The sequence below is a fragment of the Lissotriton vulgaris genome, chromosome 1_1 (assembly GCF_964263255.1).
Source record: "Lissotriton vulgaris chromosome 1_1, aLisVul1.2, whole genome shotgun sequence".
Lineage (NCBI taxonomy): Eukaryota > Metazoa > Chordata > Amphibia > Caudata > Salamandridae > Lissotriton > Lissotriton vulgaris.
The window spans coordinates 1325115656-1325134104 of NC_141685.1; the positions used below are offsets into that span (position 1 = coordinate 1325115656).

The 18449-nt window shown below is 44.7% G+C and overlaps 1 protein-coding gene across 1 annotated transcript in view; it reads right to left on the minus strand.

The window, feature by feature from the left end:
• The window catches only part of LOC147749093 (17-beta-hydroxysteroid dehydrogenase type 6-like), a 49592-nt gene extending 33073 nt beyond the window's left edge, over positions 1–16519 (minus strand). The window contains exons 1-2 of the mRNA XM_086966047.1: positions 16395–16519; positions 1277–1609 (exon numbers count right to left, since the gene is read on the minus strand). Coding sequence (XP_086822173.1) covers positions 1277–1592 — 316 coding nt within the window. The 5' untranslated portion in view covers positions 1593–1609; positions 16395–16519. The remainder of the gene's footprint in view (positions 1–1276; positions 1610–16394) is intronic.
• Positions 16520–18449: the final 1930 nt, after the last annotated feature.

An 18449-nucleotide genomic window follows, 5' to 3' on the forward strand; every position in this document is an offset into this window, starting at 1 on the left:
GTATAGGGGTATATGTTTTGGGGTACTGAGGTATATGTTTTGGGGTGTTTGGGTATTTTAAGGGTTCAGATATAGTTTTGGGTTATGGGGTACAAGGGTAGTTTTAGGGATTAGGGATAGGTATGGGTTTTGGGGTACAGGGGTATTTTTAGGGTTATGGGCTAGGTTTGGGTTTTGGGGTATAGGGGTATTTTTAGGGTTCAGGGGTAGGTTTGGGTTTTGGGGTACAGGGGTATTTTAAGGGTTGAGGGCTAGGTTTGGGTTTTGGGGTACAGGGGTATTTTTAGGGTTCAGGGCTAGGTTTGAGTTTTGGGGTACAGGGGTATTTTAGGGTTCAGTGGTAGGTTTGGGTTTTGGGGTACAGGGTTATTTTTATGGTTCAGGGCTAAGTTTGGGTTTTGGGGTACATGGGTATTTTTAGGGTTCGAGGGTAGGTTTGGGCTTTGGGGTACAGGGGTATTGTAAGAGTTCAGGGCTAGGTTTGGGTTTTGGGGTACAGGGGCATTTTAGGGTTCAGGGGGAGGTTTGGGTTTTGGGGTACAGGGGTATTTTTAGGGTTCAGGGCTAGGTTTGGGTTTTGGGGTACAGGGGTATTTTTAGGGTTCAGGGCTAGGTTTGGATTTTGAGGTACAGGGGTATTTATAGGGTTCAGGGCTAGGTTTGGGTTTCGTGGTACAGGGGTATTTTTAGGGTTTAGGGATAGGTTTGGGTTTGGGGTACAGGGTATATTTATAGGGTTAAGATGGGTTAGTGTTTAAGGGTGTTGGGGTATTTTAAGGAGTAAGGGTGGGTTATGATTATGGGGTGCAGGGTATTTAAAGAGAGCAGGGTGGACACCCGGAGCTGGAATGTACAGAACCTGGGAAGAAAAAACAATGAAATATTGGGCACAATGCTCCCTTTTTTTTCTACGTAATCCTGCACCCGCACACGACCCCAGTACACGCCCACAGCACACGATATGAAACATGGCATGAAGGGCGGAACGTACCACAAGCCCCCAGCGTTTGTCACGCCCCCAGCGCACGCCCACAGCACAACGCAGACATGCCCACAAGGGACTACTTTGCTGGCACGGTTCTTTTACCTTTTAAATGTATATGGTGGGCGTCTGCATAGCCTATGTCCTTCTGCTGCAACTGCCCTTTCCAACGCAGTATTGGGTGTTATGATTGGTGCTGTGGTTCCTGAGATTACCCGCCTCAAAGGTTTGGGCTCTCTCTTTATTATATTAGTATAGATTGATATAATAAAATGAACAACGAAAAAAACTCACCTCTGTCTCCCACTTGCTGCTTCACCCACTGTGCCATGGCGGCCACGCTCTCAGTTTTGGTAACATCCAGGATGACCGTCTGCAGTCTCTGGGAGGTGGCCTCCTTCAGCTGCTCCGCCCCCTTTGGTGTCAGGCACGCCGCTAGGACCCGGAGGCCACGCTGGTCCAGACATCGCGCCAGTAGGTTCCCAAAGCCAGAATCGCAGCCGGTGATTAGAACATACTTATCCTGGAGGTTTTGTACTGTCGGCCTCTCCCAGTACCAGCGGAGGAGAAAGTACAGGCCAAATAGAGTCACCAGGTACAGCCACATCATACACCCTCAGATTCTGACTGTATTGGAAACAAGAAATGCTAAGCTGATAATAGTGCACTCACAACATGCAAGTCACTGCCCAACACTGAGAAGACTCACAAGGAGAGAGACAACTTCAATGATGGGATAGCCAAGGCATAGCCCTTTATCTTTACTCAGACAGTATCAGTTCAGTGAGAAATGGAAACCACAGTTAAGCAGACATAATAGTTTGAGAATACAGGTCATAAGATTAGCAAAACAGCTCAAAAACTGTACAAGCAATACAGCAATTGTCTCCAGTATCTACCACAGTTCTTCACTCCCTGAAGCATAGTGCCAGAAGACCCCTATTCCTTATCCATTTCCCAAACTTCTCCTCCATCTCACAGAGGGATAGGCAATACCTGCAGTTCCATACCAACACATACACCAGAGCATTGCACAGCAATCAGACCCTGGCGGGGTACCTGTCACCAGGCAAATCCCCCCAAAATGTTCAACTCCAGGCATCCTGGGGTATGGGAGAAAGGGCCAGGACCACTAGCAGGTATGTCCCCCCTCCTGTCTGCCCAGTGCGCACACAAATCAAAACCCCTCCATGGGGTTAGCTCAGTAAATCAGTCAAAATGTTTGGGTAGCCTCCTTTTTGCACTCCTAGAAATTCCGCCTTCCAGGAGTGGGTGATGTCTGCTCCAGTATGCTGGATGCCGGTGCCCAATGGGGAGAAAAAGAGGCTAACCCTTGCATCTCAACGATTTTAAAGCTCCCGTCCCAGGCATCTCTCGATGACGTCACGTGACCTCTTTGTGGCAAAACACAGAAAGGACTCCCCCCCCCCCCTACATTGGCTCCTGCCAATGGGGCAGCTAATGGCGCCCTTCCGCTATTTGCAGAAGGGGTCTAGCCATTCTTGTAATATGTTCACATTTAATTCTAACAACGGTTGTGAGTATATAGATTTGATTTGCAACACAGCTGCTTAGAAGTTAAATATTTTAGACTGGCGTTTTCAAGGAATGGGCACTAGGGGTCTGATTCTGAAATAGTTAAACTTACATTTTATTTTTTTAAGTTTACTCTTTTTCACTATTCACAAACAAATGATTGAACAGTAAGTTTACGACATTGGAGATTCCTTAGTCGGGGCAGAGAGATCTCTGTGCGCCCACGCGGCCGCCCGCGCATGCGCATTGGGATCGAAGACGGCGGCGCGAAAGACAAGAGGTAGCCCCGGGACGCCGCGGACCAGGTAAGTGCCTTTAATTTATTTTTGTAGTATATTTAGCTTTAATTAGGTATTTAGGAGAGGGCGTGAGGGAGGCGGGTGGTGGGAAACTTTGCTCCGTCCATGGAGCGTGCGTAGTGTTGCCTACTACGCCTACTTTGCAAAATGCAAAGTAGGCAACACTATGTACACTCCGTGGACGGAGCGTAGTCTTGCGCCCAGGGTTAAATATAAGGCCTGCCTGGCCCTGATGTTAATATTCCTCCTAGCCACTTGGCAAGGTCTCCCATGCAGCCGCGGCCCATGCAGGTAAGACTGTTAAGGCGGTGGGGCCAGGGGGTGGGGGGTTTGACAGAAGAGTGGAAATTAAATATTTATTTAATTTCCCCCCAAGGTCGTCTGTCGAATCCCCCCCACCCGGCCCCACCACCGTCCGCTCTTACCTGTGCAGGCCACAGCTGCTCCCCTGCGCTCCTTTCTTCCCTCTCGCTAGGTTTTGATAGGAGGGAAATAGCCACAAGATACCCAACATTACTGATTAAGCCACAGGAAGTGGAAACAATCATTTGACAATACAATAGATTTTACTATGTCCAATCCTCTCCCCAAAATTCCAGCAATTGCAAAAGCAATTGTCTTGTGTTTTGGAGCAATTGGCCGAACATATACAGAAAGATGCATTTTATATAGGAGCACTAGCGTAAACTGTAATGTATTCAAAATGATGTACATTTGTGCCTTTGCTCCACCATAAATGTACTCTCTTCAATTTGCTATCGATTACCACCGTTATGTCATTCCAGCATTGTACCAGAAATTACCACAATTGTGCCTGGGCCTCCACATTGCCAGGGATCACCATCATGGAGATAGGCCCATTATTTTACCAGGAATGACCATTATTATTCAGGGACTGGCATGTTACCAGGGGTTACCACTTTTGTACCAGAATGTTGTGATAGATTACCACTGTTGGACCAAGGCCTGCATTTTACCAGGAATTACCTCCTTTGGGCCAGTGTCTCAGATTTCCAGGAATTTCCACTTTTGTGCCAGGTAAAGCATTTCAAGTGTGGGGCCGTAAGCAAAACATGTGGTCTTCACCCACACAGAGAGCGCTCAGACATACACATCATTTGTGTAGCATGGGTAGCATGGGCCATAATGTATGCACGGAAAATAGGACCCTTGCCCACTAGTTGGGTACAGAAAGACAAGTATAATTGGGAAGCAATGGGCCACTCCAAACCTGGGGCCTTATTTATGAAAAGTGAAGCATCGCTGCGTGAAAACAGCGATGCGTCACTTTTCACTGCGCACTCCTTGCGACACCAATGATGTGTCATATTTAATATATGACGCATCATGTCGCAAGGAGTTACAGATACGTCAGTATTTCTGACGTATCTGTAAGCACAAAAGTGGCACATTGCTGGAGTGTGTCACAAAAGTGACGCAACTCCAGCAATGCGTCCTTTCACATGGGGAAAGCCCCATGTGAAAGGGCTTGCGTCAGTCTTACGCCTGCTGTGAGGCACGCACAAGATTTTGACGCAAAAGCGTCCTAAAAGTGACGCAGTGAAATCTCATAGATTTCACTGCGTCACTATTACGAGGCTTTTTGCGGGGGAACACCCCCTCTGCATACATTATACCTGACACAGGTATAATGTGGCGCAGGGGTTTAAAAAGTAACACATCTACCTAGATGCGTCACTTTTTAAATATGGCGCATGTTTTACGCCGCCGATGCGTCACAAAAAGTGACGCATCAGCAGCGCAAAACTGACGCAAGGCCTCATAAATGAGGCCCCTGGGCTCCAATGCAACTGTTGTACTATTGATTGCTACACCCTTGATACACACAGAAACACACACTCTTTCTCTCTCTTTAGAAACGTACGTTTCTCCCTGACTCTGGCTGCAGTGCTGCTTTTACAGGTCTGTTTTTCTCCTCTCGTTTCCTGGTTTCCGCCGGTCCTGATCAGCACTCGGGACCTCTTCAGGCAGCTTGGGAGAGGAGAGAACAAGTCATTTTCACGGCGCATTGGGCACACTTGTTTGGGCACACTTGTCTAAACATTTACTGGGGGTCTCGCATGGTCCCTAACCTCAATGGGCCAGTTTATACTACCAGGGCCCTAAAAATATTTCTATAAACCAGACTCTCTTCGTTTCAGATAGTCTTGTATTTTTAGCAATTCTTTAAGTGAGATTAAAAAGATGGAGGCTCCATGAGGAGCATTACCATAGAAGCTTACATAGAAATCATTTTAAAGAGACGTACCCTGTGTAAATAAGTGCCTGGCTGAAAATATGTAATTTAATGTACTATGCTTCACAAAACGTGGCACTGAGCAGTATTTGGGTGCCAGTATACGTTTTCTTTTAGTGCATCCAGACATGACACACAACAGCCAACACATTTACCTAAAAGAAGTCAGACCATACCTATCGGTTTGCAAATGTTGGAGGAGCGTGTAATCTGCTTACCTTTATAACTAGGGCTCCCGGTTTTATGGTATTTATTTTTTTAACATTTCCGCCTGTATTGATCCATATTTATTTTTTGACCATTTTATCTGTATTTATCCATATTTAATTAGTATTTTGCGGATAACTTAAGTTGTAAAACTGTACATTTCCATATTTATTTAATACAGAGTCATACTTTGATGTCTGTCATGTTCTAGCTATTTAAGCTGCCAAATATTACATAACAATACATCCACTGGTAAATATTAGTATTATACCACAAATGTAAGTCGACATATACCATTATTTAAAGAAATGTCATCCTTCTTTTTAACTTCCCATGATGTCCATCTGCTCAGCTGTTGGGCTATAATTCATGACAGATAGCACGAAGAGTCACTTAAAAGAAGCCCAGTTTTCTGTATTTATCCACTTTTAAAAATAAATGCAGACAGAAAACATATTGCTTTCTGTCTGCATTTATCTGTAAAAATCCAGCAAAAACGGAAAACCGGGATCCTTATTTATGACCTACTGTGAGGAACTTGGACTGCCTTCAGCTTTGACTTCAAGAGCTTTCAATCATGTGCCATTGGATCCACCCATTCGCAACGTAAGCTCACCCAGTGGCGTAACTCGTGGGGGCAGCACTCTTTTTGGGGAGGTGTAGGTTAGCTAGTCGTGTCTGTCGACTAACACTACCCAGCCCGAGAACAAGTCGTCTGTGGAGCGGAATTTATCACCCACCCCTATATTTGATGACCATGTTCAGTGTCCTATTAAAAGAAGTGTGCATAGCAGTCATATCCCATGAAAATCTTATCTGTAGTGAGCCCCGGGAACTTTCCAGGTACTTCCTAGCTGCCAAAGATTCCGATCATATTTCTAGGCCAGTCCACAGAACCTTGTTTAATGATTTTTGCATTGGTGCTTGCAATTTGTGGCTTCATTTTACAAAATTGCCCCGTCTACCTGTTGTTTGCTTGGTTATTATAAAATCTCCAATTGTTTCGAGCGGCTGAGGCATTTCCCTGTAATAGGAAGAGATTCCAATATGTGTTGGAAATGATAGTATCTAACTTTCATGCACAAGGCCGGACTAGAAACCCAAAGCAGTGCTGGCAAATTCTGACAGACCAGCCCCAGTTCTGTGAATAGTGAGAGCAGAGATTGAGACTGACCACTACAAGGAGGGTTTCGACAGAAATGGTGCATTCTGCAACATATGTTTCATGATAAATTCAATTGTATTAACTTTTAAAGCATAGTAAATGATGACCTTAGAGTACACCAGATTCAATAATCTTTGTTGGGCCTCCTCAATGATTCCCTCACTATCACCTTCAACAGTGCTTATCACCTTTCCATAGCCCCTCTATCACACGTATTTCATTTGTTTTATAGCACCTCTCATACCAGTGTAGGATGTCGGAGCACTTTACATCACACACAAATACAGAGTTAATGAATAATACATGTTTAATTTAGTGTATAGAAAATCTTAAAAAGACAAAGGGAAAGTGTACGATTCACATGTCATCCATACTGGTAGGCATTTTTTAGGAGTGCCTTGTGTGGAGAAACACAAACCCAGGATTCAGAACATAACACAGTGGTTAGGGTTGGCTTTAATATTAATAATGTATTTCTACCCAAACAAACCCTTTTTAGCAACATTAGGATTATGAAAGGCTAAAAAAGCCTGTTTCCGACCTGTACTATGTAGTTTGCATGTAGCTCTTTAATGACACTTCAAACTTATGAACTGCACAATAACAAAAGGGTCTTTGTGACAAAGCCAAGAGGTCTTTGCTACAAGAGCTATTTGCTTTGTCAATATTTTGTAGGTATGGTGAACAGCCTAAAAGTAATAAAACAGCACTATGAAGTGGCCAGCACTAGCAGCATCAAAGGGCTTTTCATTTTTTGTGTGTGCCGTGTATTTCCCCGAGGCAACATAGAGGGAGGGAAGGAGAGAAGGACAAGCAAGACGGGATGAGGGAGTACATGGGCAGCCGAAGGTAGACAAGGAGACAAGCAGATGGACAACACAGGGTGGATGGGTGTTCAAGTAGATGGACAATGTCCCAAGCAGATGAATAAGCAGAGAGACACCAGAGGGTCAGCAGGAAGGGATGGGGCAACTACTCGAACAACAGAGGGTGTGTGCTGGGGAGCAACTAAACTGATAACGGAGACTGGGTGGAGATTTGTGGGAAAACACATGGACAATACACTGCAGAAGTACACAAGGGAGACAGGTAAAAAACATGCACTCTTGTAGAGTGCTTAAAGAAAAAGGTAGTGCCTGAAAAAAATTGAGCTATGGTAGGACACAAGTAGTGCATCCATAATGCAGGAGAGGAACAAACACACAAAGAGGAAGTAAACTGACGAAAAGGAAGCAGACTAATGAGTGACAATGAACCCAACCAATGGTAAGCAACAGCCTGCATCTAAGCCCCCTCTAAGATAACAAAATGTTGCAACAGACAGTACATGCTCTGTCATAGACGAGACCTAGAAAGGAGATAACTAATCAGTCTGCCTTCGCTCCTTTCAGTAACTCCCCACCTGAATTTGCTTTCTCAGTCCTTCCCTTCTCATCCTCTCATAATCCCAAAGTTCTTGCTTCTACTATCTCTCCTCATGCCTTAAACTTTAGAAATTTCTTTCTCTCATATCTTTGCTCCGATCTTTCTTGAAGTTGTAATCCTTGCGCTATCTCTCCCTGCTACTTTTCCGTCTCTTATTTCTCTCTTTAATGTTCTCTTCATTCTCTTTCTGCTTGCCTCACAGCAGTCCTTCACCCTCTGCATCCAGTTTCAATTGTTTTACCCTTGTTGCTTCTCTTTTCCCATAGGTATATTGCCCTCACTCTTTTAACCTCTCCTACTTCCCTTTTCACATCTTCCCCTACGCCTCACGCCACGTCCTTTTTAGGTCTCGTCTGGCGACGCAGCGCGAAAGCGCTGTCGCCAGCGAGATCTATTGTTGCTGACTTGCCTCAGAAGGGAAACAGGAGATGGCCACGCGCAGGGCGAAAGGAGGTCGTGAACACGCACGTACAGCCATGCAGTGTGCACATCTCCTGTCTCTCTTCCGTCGTCGCAATCCTCATGCAACATCACTTTCACTTTAACATAATGACCAGTTTACACTGTGCCATGTGGCCCACACAGGGCTTTTAAATAAACTAGCCCCATCGTTGGAGCAGCCCGCAACGGCGTGTCCGCTCAGGAAATAAACACTGTGCCTTCATCGGCACAACCACTGTACACACGGAGAATCCCCCACTCACCCGGTCTGCGGGGGAAACTCCTCCTCTGGTGCCATGCTCCTGAACAGCGGCTGGATGCGGCGTGCTTCCGGAGCACTCCAGCTCCTCTGTACTTCTGCCAGCACGACACAGGGCTCTCTCCTCAGTCATGGGCACCCGCACTGCTATCTGCCGCTCTTCACTGGGCCCCCTCCTGGGACCTGGGACTTGAGCTCCCGCACTTCCTCTCTGGCGCCATGGCTCCCTCTTCACCACGGGAGCCCTGGGCAGGGACAAGGGACAGGCGCTGCCTGCAGTGACCATTTCTCTCTTCGCTGGCTCTCTACTTCTTCGACTGGTCCCCCTTCCTGGGACCGGGACTCCACATGGAGCCTGCGAGGCTCCGGGCAGCTTCTCCGGCGGGCGGGACTTCCTCTCCCTGCCCCGCCTGCATTTAATTTTTTGTTGCTTTGTTGCTCACGTCAACAGACGGACACTTCAGGGCAGCCCAACACTTGTTTTTAAAGTTGTGCCATTTCCATAATTCTTAAACATTACGCTAAAGAAGAAGTGCAGGCAAAAATGTCAAACAGAATTGAAGAACCAAAGAAAAAGCCATCTGACGAAATAAAAAAATAGAATTCCGATAACAAATTCCGAATGCAGGCTTTAAAATATGTAGGATGTGGCGTCATGTGTACGCTCCTCCGAGAGGACACAGGTGGGATCTGCAGGTGCCATTTCACAAACAACAGAGTGCAGCACGCTGGTTAAGAGGCAAAATAAATACCGCTTTTTGACACGCTGGCCCCTTGGAAAGAAATATTAACCGTGAGAAAATGAGCTCTGTTCCAATGCTAATTAAATAGTGTATAAATCCCGGTTTTCCGCAGAGCTCCCTAAACTATCTTACAAAGAGCAATGAAGCAATGCATTAGTTGTACGATCCCAACCAGACAGCTGAAGCTCTATTAGACAGCCACAAACACATACAAGCAAGCACTAGGGAAGGCTGATGACCATAGTCCAGAACACGCCTCGCTGTGAATGATCTGCCAGGAACAGGCACAGTCGGCAGCCTCACCAACAAGCATTTGGAATCAAATAGGTCTTGCACCTATTTGGACCTATTGACGATGTAAATGACAATGTGTGTCACTTATGTGTTTATTTTTTTTTTTGCGGCAGAGTTATTATTTACAGAAAATAAGTGCACGTCGTCCTGTAGTGTTTATGTAGTGATATTGTACACTAAATATGGAACGACTGTGTGTGCTATATTGTGACAAAAAAGTATTTATTTGCACTAAATGTTAACCAATCTGCACCACTCATATTTATTAACCTACTAAAACACAAAGGATAAGAAATATGTTTTAGCTCATATTTTTGGGAGGAATCATAAACTTACGGCACTGCTCGCTGCAGTAAGCATGGCATTGTTGCACAATTGTCAATAAAACATATTTATTCGCCTAGCCTGTAAAAATGGGTATAGTTTATAGTCTGGAGAGGTTGCGGCTGAAGTCTCGCTGGGGCAGATAATCCTTTGACTGCTGCTTGCTGACGCCTTAAGGAGCCATCATGATAGGGACAAGCTACGGACAGCTTTATGGAGAGAAAGAGTGTCCTGCTTGGGCTTCTGTCAGATGCACGAAACTCAAGTAGGCAACTGGAGCAGGAAGAGGAAACGCAAGCCAAAGTGTCAAACAACAGGGACGCTTATCATCCCAGCTCCTGTTGGAGGACACGTCCCCAGCTGTACTCAACAAGCATTTGCAATGCAATAGGTCATGCATTTATGCGAGTTTGAGCTATTGGCATTGTAAATGCCAATGCCTTTTTAAAGTTTTGGTTTTTAAAACATACATAAAAAGCAATGTCATTTACAATGGCAATAGCTTAAACTTGCCTAAATGTGAGACCTATTGCATTGCAAATGCTTGTTTTCTCTTCCTTACACCCCACAAACCAACCCCATTATTTCAGGTTTCCCCCACTCCATCTATGCTCTGCTTTCCCCATCTCCGGCTCCCTTTATTCTTTACAGCACTGTCAATGCTGCTCTCGCCTCAGGCTCTTTCTACGTCTCCTCCTTTCTCTTCATCTCACCCAGTACCCTCTTCTATTATCAAGACTTCAGTCACCCAGAAGAGGATTTCCAGTATATACACCCCTCTTGGCACAGGGAGTATCAAGTCTGTTCATAACAGGCCAACTACACGACATGTTAGTCAGAGCTTTACTCAAGAATTCACGTGTAACTGATTGTGCCCCGCAATAGATTAATTGTCAGTGACAAAATAGAATGGGGCATCTACAGCTGGGGGCAAGGATAAGCAAGAGACGGTCCTGGGGTGCAGCTGCATACCATCTTCACTGCAAAGGCCATGCAAGCGTGTCTCATGACTCACACACATCCTCATTTAGATTTCGTCTGACATGCCACAGCTTTGCCAAGGGCTTTAGGGCACCAGTGCATATCTACTGAACAGAAATGCTGTTATGTGGATGCTGGCATGAGTCCCCCAGCCTTGGTGGTGCACTCATGTTGGTCCCTGTGGCGCTCTCTATTCTGCAAATGCCCAGAACCAGCCTTGCTCTGATCCTCAAAACGCTCTTGGTCATGAATGCTACAGGAGAAGGTGAACCACAAGAACAAGGTGAGCCAGAGAAATTAAGAGCCCAGATATGAGTCGTGACATAAAAATCAATATCCTGCTGCGACGGACGAAGTAGCTGGGAGAGTGAGCGGGAATGATACAGCCGTTTAGAGGATGCATGGTTGGCCGACTCATTGGTGGATATGGGCATGCTGTGACAGTCTGCTGCTTCAGATAGGCAGGTTGTCAATCTATCACGGGTCACACTACTCACTTTTCCCCAGCCTTACCTGCTTTTTACACCAGCAAGTCAAACTCACACCCCTCTTCCATGACATGTCTTTGCTCCTCTTGATCTTTCTTTTCTTTCCTATTTCTCTAGTTCTCCATGTCAAATTTCCTGTTGTTTCTGACTAACATTTTCCTCACCAAGCGGTCCCTGTATCTCTCTCTGCCTTGCCTCTTCCTCACTGCTGTCAATCTTACTCCATCCTGCCTCTCTTTTTTACCCCACCATGTCTATGCCTCTCCAGTTTATCTGACCTCTCGCCCTGACTGACTCCAGGGTCTGGAGAAGTGAATTACTCAAAGCTTGGCTTATTTTTCAATTTTGGATCCAAAATGACCTTGGACCAGGCCTGAGCAAGCCATCTGGCTTGAGCCAGGCTCAAGCACTTTAGGAAAAGGAATGTCTCTTTCATGGTATATGGGCATGTTTCCCTACCCGAAGGGCCCACCTCAGTGTATATCTGGTATCTGACCTATTTTGTCCCTAGTGACAACTTCAATCTAGCTTGAGCACAGAGGCCTAGACTTATGACAACTACAACAGAAATGGAAAACCAAGCATGCCTTCAAACTGGACAAAGAACTACTGCTGTTGTCAAGGGGTATAACACATAAAGTGTGTGTGTGTCTGTGCGTGTTGTGTGTGTAGGACATGGTCAGTAGTAAGGCTGAGTGTGAGTGAGTGTGAATACTGGAGCAAGTGGATCCATTTTGCATGCCTCTGCTTTCCATAACACAAGATAGAATTACTGTGGCTAGAGGGTGGAGATTCAGACATTGAAGTACGTAGGATGGTGACAGGGCTACCTTTAGACATTCCATGAGGACTTTTTGTTAGCTTGGGGATGCCTATTAGTTCTTTCTGAGCATTGCCATTTAGCTGATAGAAGGGGTGAAGGTGGGACTGGAGTGTTTATTGTGTTAGGTGAGGAAGTTTCTAGATCAGACCTGCTGTTTTGTTTGCTCCAAATTACTGCTTTAGAGGCAAACGACAGCCAAGTGCAGAAGACTCACACTTCTTAGTGCTTCTGTTATGAGTGCTCCAGTCTGGAGACAGCCCAGTTCTACATCACTCTACACAAAGGCTGTATTGGTGAGCATCCTCAGAAGGGCACTTGAAAGGAGAACCATCCCAAACCAATTCTGAAGTTTAGATAGTGGATCTACATCCCGTCTAGAATTTGTGTATAAAAAATGAGAATATTTCACTTTCAAGTCCTTCAACACCAAGAAGGGAGTGCTCTGCAGAGTACACAAAGGACTGCTGTGTGACATGGGGCAGTGTCTACTCAACAGCCCCTTTTCCCTGGCTCATGTCTGCTCAAAAGCCAGTTTTCCAGTGATGGGAAGACATCACCTGAAGTTTGCACTTTCTGCTGGAGGGGCAGGGTGTCTGCCTGAATGCCTAGAAGCCTGCCTGCTGAAATATTGTTGAGACTGGCTACTCCATCCCCCTGCGACGAACATAGGCAGGGTACACCCTTGTTGTAGATTCCTGCTTGCTGAGAAAGAAGGCAAGAAATTAGCTTGGTCCTGCTAGAGAAGAGACAGTCCAGGGGGAGAAGCCTAGTATATTCTCTGGTCTGTGGGACCGTCAAAACAAGCAGACTACTGAAAGCGGATAGGAGCGCCCCATGTCGCAAAGAATACCTGTAAGAAATCTGCCTTTTCTATGTGGTCACCCTGTTTTTCTCACCTTTGCTGGTACCTATAGTTTTTGCTAGTGTTAGACCTCTGTGCACTTTAACTCTACTAAACAATGGTAGATCATCTGTGCTCCCCCTTAAACATAGTTGAATTGGCATATTCATAATTGTTATAATTAACTAATATATATGTACCTAATATGTGGGCCTGTAAGTTAAATGTCACTAGTACACTGCAGCCCCTATTGTGACATCCACTACAGTGACTGTAAAACATTGCTTCGAACCTACCATGTAAATATGTAGTCGATTTAGATTTAAGGACTAAGTCAGAAGTTAAAATCTTTGACCAGGATGAACCTGTTTGTTGTATCAGTCCCATGCTCCAACACGGTCAGCGTCAAATTGAGCCTAGGTCCTGGTCTACTGTGACTATTATTGGCACTTTGTGCTTCTTGTCACTATTCCTATTTAAAACTTTAAAAATCATATCTCTGGTTCCCCTTAATGATTTTTTGTCTTTTTGGTTTCATTCTGTTTAACAAAGTTTACTTTCTTTTGAGTCTGAGATTTTTATTGTTTTGCATTTCGACTTTGTTACTGTTTTGGTACTGCATAAATACTTTACACATTGCCCTAAGTAAAGCCTGTCTGCTCTGTGCCAGAGTTACCAGCTGGCTGAGCTCAGGTTAATTTAGTGACGTTGAGGGTTGTAGCCACCCACCCCAACTAATAATCCAATGTCTTACAATCCCCCTGATCTGTCAAAAGTGGCTCTTGGCATGAACTGAATGACCTGCATCTTCTGATGTGACTGACTGGCCTTGTGTAGGGTCCAGACCCACTTTGTGGCCGAAGTGGAAACGCACCATCCTGGCCTACACAGCAGCTGCTGAACCTGTCCTCACTCACCGAAGGTCTGCGACAAGAACTAAGAGGTTGCCGGATACATTCCGAGGGAGCATTACAAACAGCTGCCTGTCGATTTGACCACCAAGGGTAGGAAACTTGAACCAAAGTGAATTGTGTGTACATTTGATATGTGGAGGATACTAGAGACTGCACCTGTGCCTGATTCATGCCTTTACGTGCACCAATAGGGGAGAACCAGCCATCAAGGAATCCTCCGGGTGGGTGCAACGCAGAAGGTGCCCGCGGGTGTAGTGCCACAAGGGGAAGGTTTCACCAGGGTCACTGTATGTTGAAAAACATAATCTTCAACACTGCTGTGTGATTAAAAGCACTTTCTTTTGCTGAAAGTTAAACACTGGGCTGAACATATTGTTGGGTTGGTTGGTTGAGTTCTGAGTTAATACACCCCCTCAATGTCTCCTCGAGAAGCCCGCAACTGCCACTCTACTTCCCTGTTGTCTTTCAAACGCTGACACCAATAGAAGAGTGACCAACTCACTCACTGTTATGTGCAATTGATGCAAAACAATATAACAACACCCAGAATGCTTTAGATTATCACTCAGTAGCCAGGCCTGGAAACACGGAATATAATGACCTAGAGTGTGAGCATAATTTTGAGAGTGCAGCATGGGCTACACAGTGTGTGCTTTGGCACATTGCACTGCAGTCCTTGTAAGGGTCTTGAGGGGCAACATGATTGGCTGTTATCTGGATTAGCACTCACTCTCGGATTAATTGTCAAAGAGCCTCCATACACACAGGCAGTAATCAGAGTAGTACATCCCCTGCCTGTTCGTTGTGGTGTGAGCGGGAGATGCTACCAAGTGACTTCAGGATGGTGAGAACTTTCTGCAAACCTTTTTTTTTTACCCACTTGAGACCATGATGCAGTGTGTTTTTGCCTAAAAAGCAAGGACCGGCTGTGGGCATTACACATGACAGGTAACCACTTGTCAGTTGCATGTGCGTGAATACCCTGCTGCTACCGTGCTACATCATCTCTGAAAATGATGAGAAAAGTGTGGGAAGCTGCAAAGTACTGGTTTGCCTAAAAGTGTCCACAAAGGATTTAGGCACTACTGCAGCGGTTAAACAGGCTGTGATTTCATCTCTCACAGATGCCTGAGGACAATATACCAAGTGCAAACTATTAGCTCAGAGCAGAGGTCTCCAACCTTTTTAGGTCGAGCATTCAAGACCTCTTGTATATTCTTTACTATATACGTATATGTGTATGTACTTTGTGGGCTCTGGAGATCAGCCCTAGGACTTGTCTGCTTCCGCTTAGGGACTTTTTTTTCTGTTCAACTGCCTCTATTTAATGGTCTTGATAGAAAACGACCAGTAGAGGTCAGTAAAATACCAGAATCACTTTAGCATTCGCTAGATTCCAGTCCATAGAAATTGTCATCATGAGCACCCGTAAACAATAATATTGTTTTTAAATCGTGTATTTTCAATTATATGACCACTGACAGCCCTGATTTCATATTAAAAACAGAGCCTTGGACTATCCTATTTCCAGCTGAAAGGCAATACTTCTCTCCATGTGCTCCCATACCTGGTGTGTCACACATTTGGTGCTTACTTTCCCTCCATGTTAAAGAACATTAGAGGTTTCAGGACCCAGGATAACGTGCTGCATAGCTAAATACATATAAGGTCCCAAAGGCGAGACCCTTTGCATTGCAAATGCTTGTTTATGATAGGAGCTACTTACGTTAAATGAAAATCATTCAGAGGTACTAATATTATTAATGTTGTAATAGTGACCACATCAGATACAATTACATTAATGACCACCATTTGCAAGATACGACGAGGGATCATCAGTCATAGTTGACAACAGTAATGTAAAACACGGGTTTGTGGAATACCACTACATGGGTAATACATTGCACCCGTAGCCGCAATGCTCCTGGCACCAAAGTCATAATATTAATAATAAATTTCCCCAACACCGCATAATTTATCAGTAAAATATCAGCTTTAAATATATCGTGGAAATTCAACCATTTTTCTCCGAACACCAGCCGTATAAGTTCTTAGAACGAATGCATTTTTGGCTCAAATATAAGTTTTCAATGTTGGTATACATATATTAATTGAAACAAACTAAAGCTTCTAAGTTAGTAGGCTGGGTTGCACACAGGAGAGCTACTTATAGGTAGCTAGAGAGCAACCGGTAGCTCACGAGCCACTAACGCATTGGAGAAGCCTGGCTAAAAAAAATTGTGTTTTCAACGAGTACTTTAGTCTATCGGAGAGGAGAAGTGAACGAGAATGTAAAGATAAAAGTCAGACCTCGACATCATGCATACATGACCAATGTAAACGGCAACCTTTTGCGGCCATGTCCCCCACGACCTCCTTCTCTGTCCCCTCCTGGCCTGGCCTGGCCTCGCTTACCTCTGCCTCCTGAACAGACGCAGTGCTTGTTGGTCATGTCCGAATCAAGGGTAAAACGACAAAGTTCTGGCTGGAACGGAAGGCGTCCTTCCCCTCTCGTGCGTCTGTTCGCAGATGACCTCGGCCTCCTCGCGCACGCCGGGGTGAGTCCTGGCAGATGGAGTCAGTCAGCTCAGTTGGCGGCCTATACGTCAGTCATCTCCCCGCTCATAGGGGAAAGGAAGCAAACTCTAGGCGTGGCAGGGGCCTAAGTATCATTAGAGCAGCAGATGCAGTTATTTATGGTTGTCAACTGAACAGTATTTTACCAACAGGGCCACTGTGTTTTATTCTTATATAAAAGATCATTACACAAACAGAGTTCTCGAGGATCCTGGGCTGTGCGTGAGTAGATTATCCACTCCAGGTTTTACTTTGCATTTGAGACTTGAATGAATGAAATTAACTTATAAAGTGCCCTTTTACCCGGAGGCGTCTTGGCTTCCGCAGCTAGCCTGAACACATGACTAGTGCATGATTCAAGATTGAGTCGCCATGCTTTTAGAGACTTTAAAAAAGCAGAATGATCTTCCAAGGCCTGTAGGTCAGATGGCATAGTGTTCCAAAGTTTGGTAATATGATAAGATAAATACCTGCCACCCCCCCTACCCCCCCCAATCTTGACTCGAGGAGTAGTCATGTGTCATATAGTCCTTTGTCGCACATTATAAAACCAGGACTGCAGATCCCAGAATACAGAATAACATTATCCACTTTAGTGATACAATCCACCGTGCAAAAATGACAGTGTAACCACGGGTCAGGCTAATCTTCAATAAAGTCCATTAACATAAAATGACCAAATTTCTCTCAGGCGCCGGTAAATGATGTAATTAACCCTGGGGTTAACGTTCTGAAGAAGATGGCCTTCTGTATTCAGAGCTTCAGTTACAAGGTCACTTTGTGACTAAATGGCTGCTATGGTGAAGTCAGAAGCATCAGTCTCCACTATAGATGGAGGAGCACTATCAGGATGATCCAATACTGGTGCTGTGGTAAAGGCTGCTTTTACATTTTAAAATGATTCTTTCTTCCCGCTGAGTGCCACAGGCGACTGATAGACCCTTCTTGGACAGTTCTGTGATGAGCTTAAAAATGTCAGAAACATTGTGGGCAAAATATCTGTAAAAATCGGCAAAGTTCATAAAATGTTGAATGTCCTTGAGGTTATGAGGTTAAGGCAATTCCAACACTGCTAGAGTAAAATGATGCACTTCTCTAACTTTGCTTGACAGCAATGATGACAGTCTTTGGAAGACTTCCTTCACATGCACTTGTGTTGCTCAAGGGTTTTGGGAATAACAGTGGCATCCAAATAAATAATGACAAAGTGTCCATGATGTCTGAGAATACTAAATGCTGTAAGGCTGCTTGAGCATTACACAATCCGAAAGGCATTACTGAATACTAAAATTGCCCTTACAGGGTGTTGAACGCAGTCTTCCACTCATCCTCTTCCTTTTTTTCAAAATAAGTTGCATACCCCTTTTTATTTATAATTTAAGTAAGACTTAAGTTGCCATAAACTAATTCATTTGAACAGAAATGAGAGGAAAGAAGTATACATTACAAATCACAGTGGTATTGAATTCCAGCATTTGTTGCAGGGTCAATACTCTCCATTAGGTTTTGAGATGGTAAACATAGGGGCTTCTGCAGATGAGGTGGAAAAAAGTGTTAATCCCATCTCCATATTGTCTTCCAAATAGGCCTTTAGGACGTGATATTCTTTGACATTGTGTGTGGGTAAATACGACCATGTATTATGGTCAATTAAACCACTTCGCTTGTGAGTGAGAACCTTGTCTACCCCTTTAATACTGAAGACATCTGTAAATGATTTACTGGTATCCCAAATAATTCAGGTTCCAGAAGGTCAACTAAAAAAAGTATGGGAGTGATCACTCATATTACAGAGTTTTCAATGTTCCAGAGAATAGTCTGAACAAAACACTACACAACTAATTAAGGATTGTGCAATGGTAACCAGCTGGCCTAGTTCTGAAGGAGTTAAGG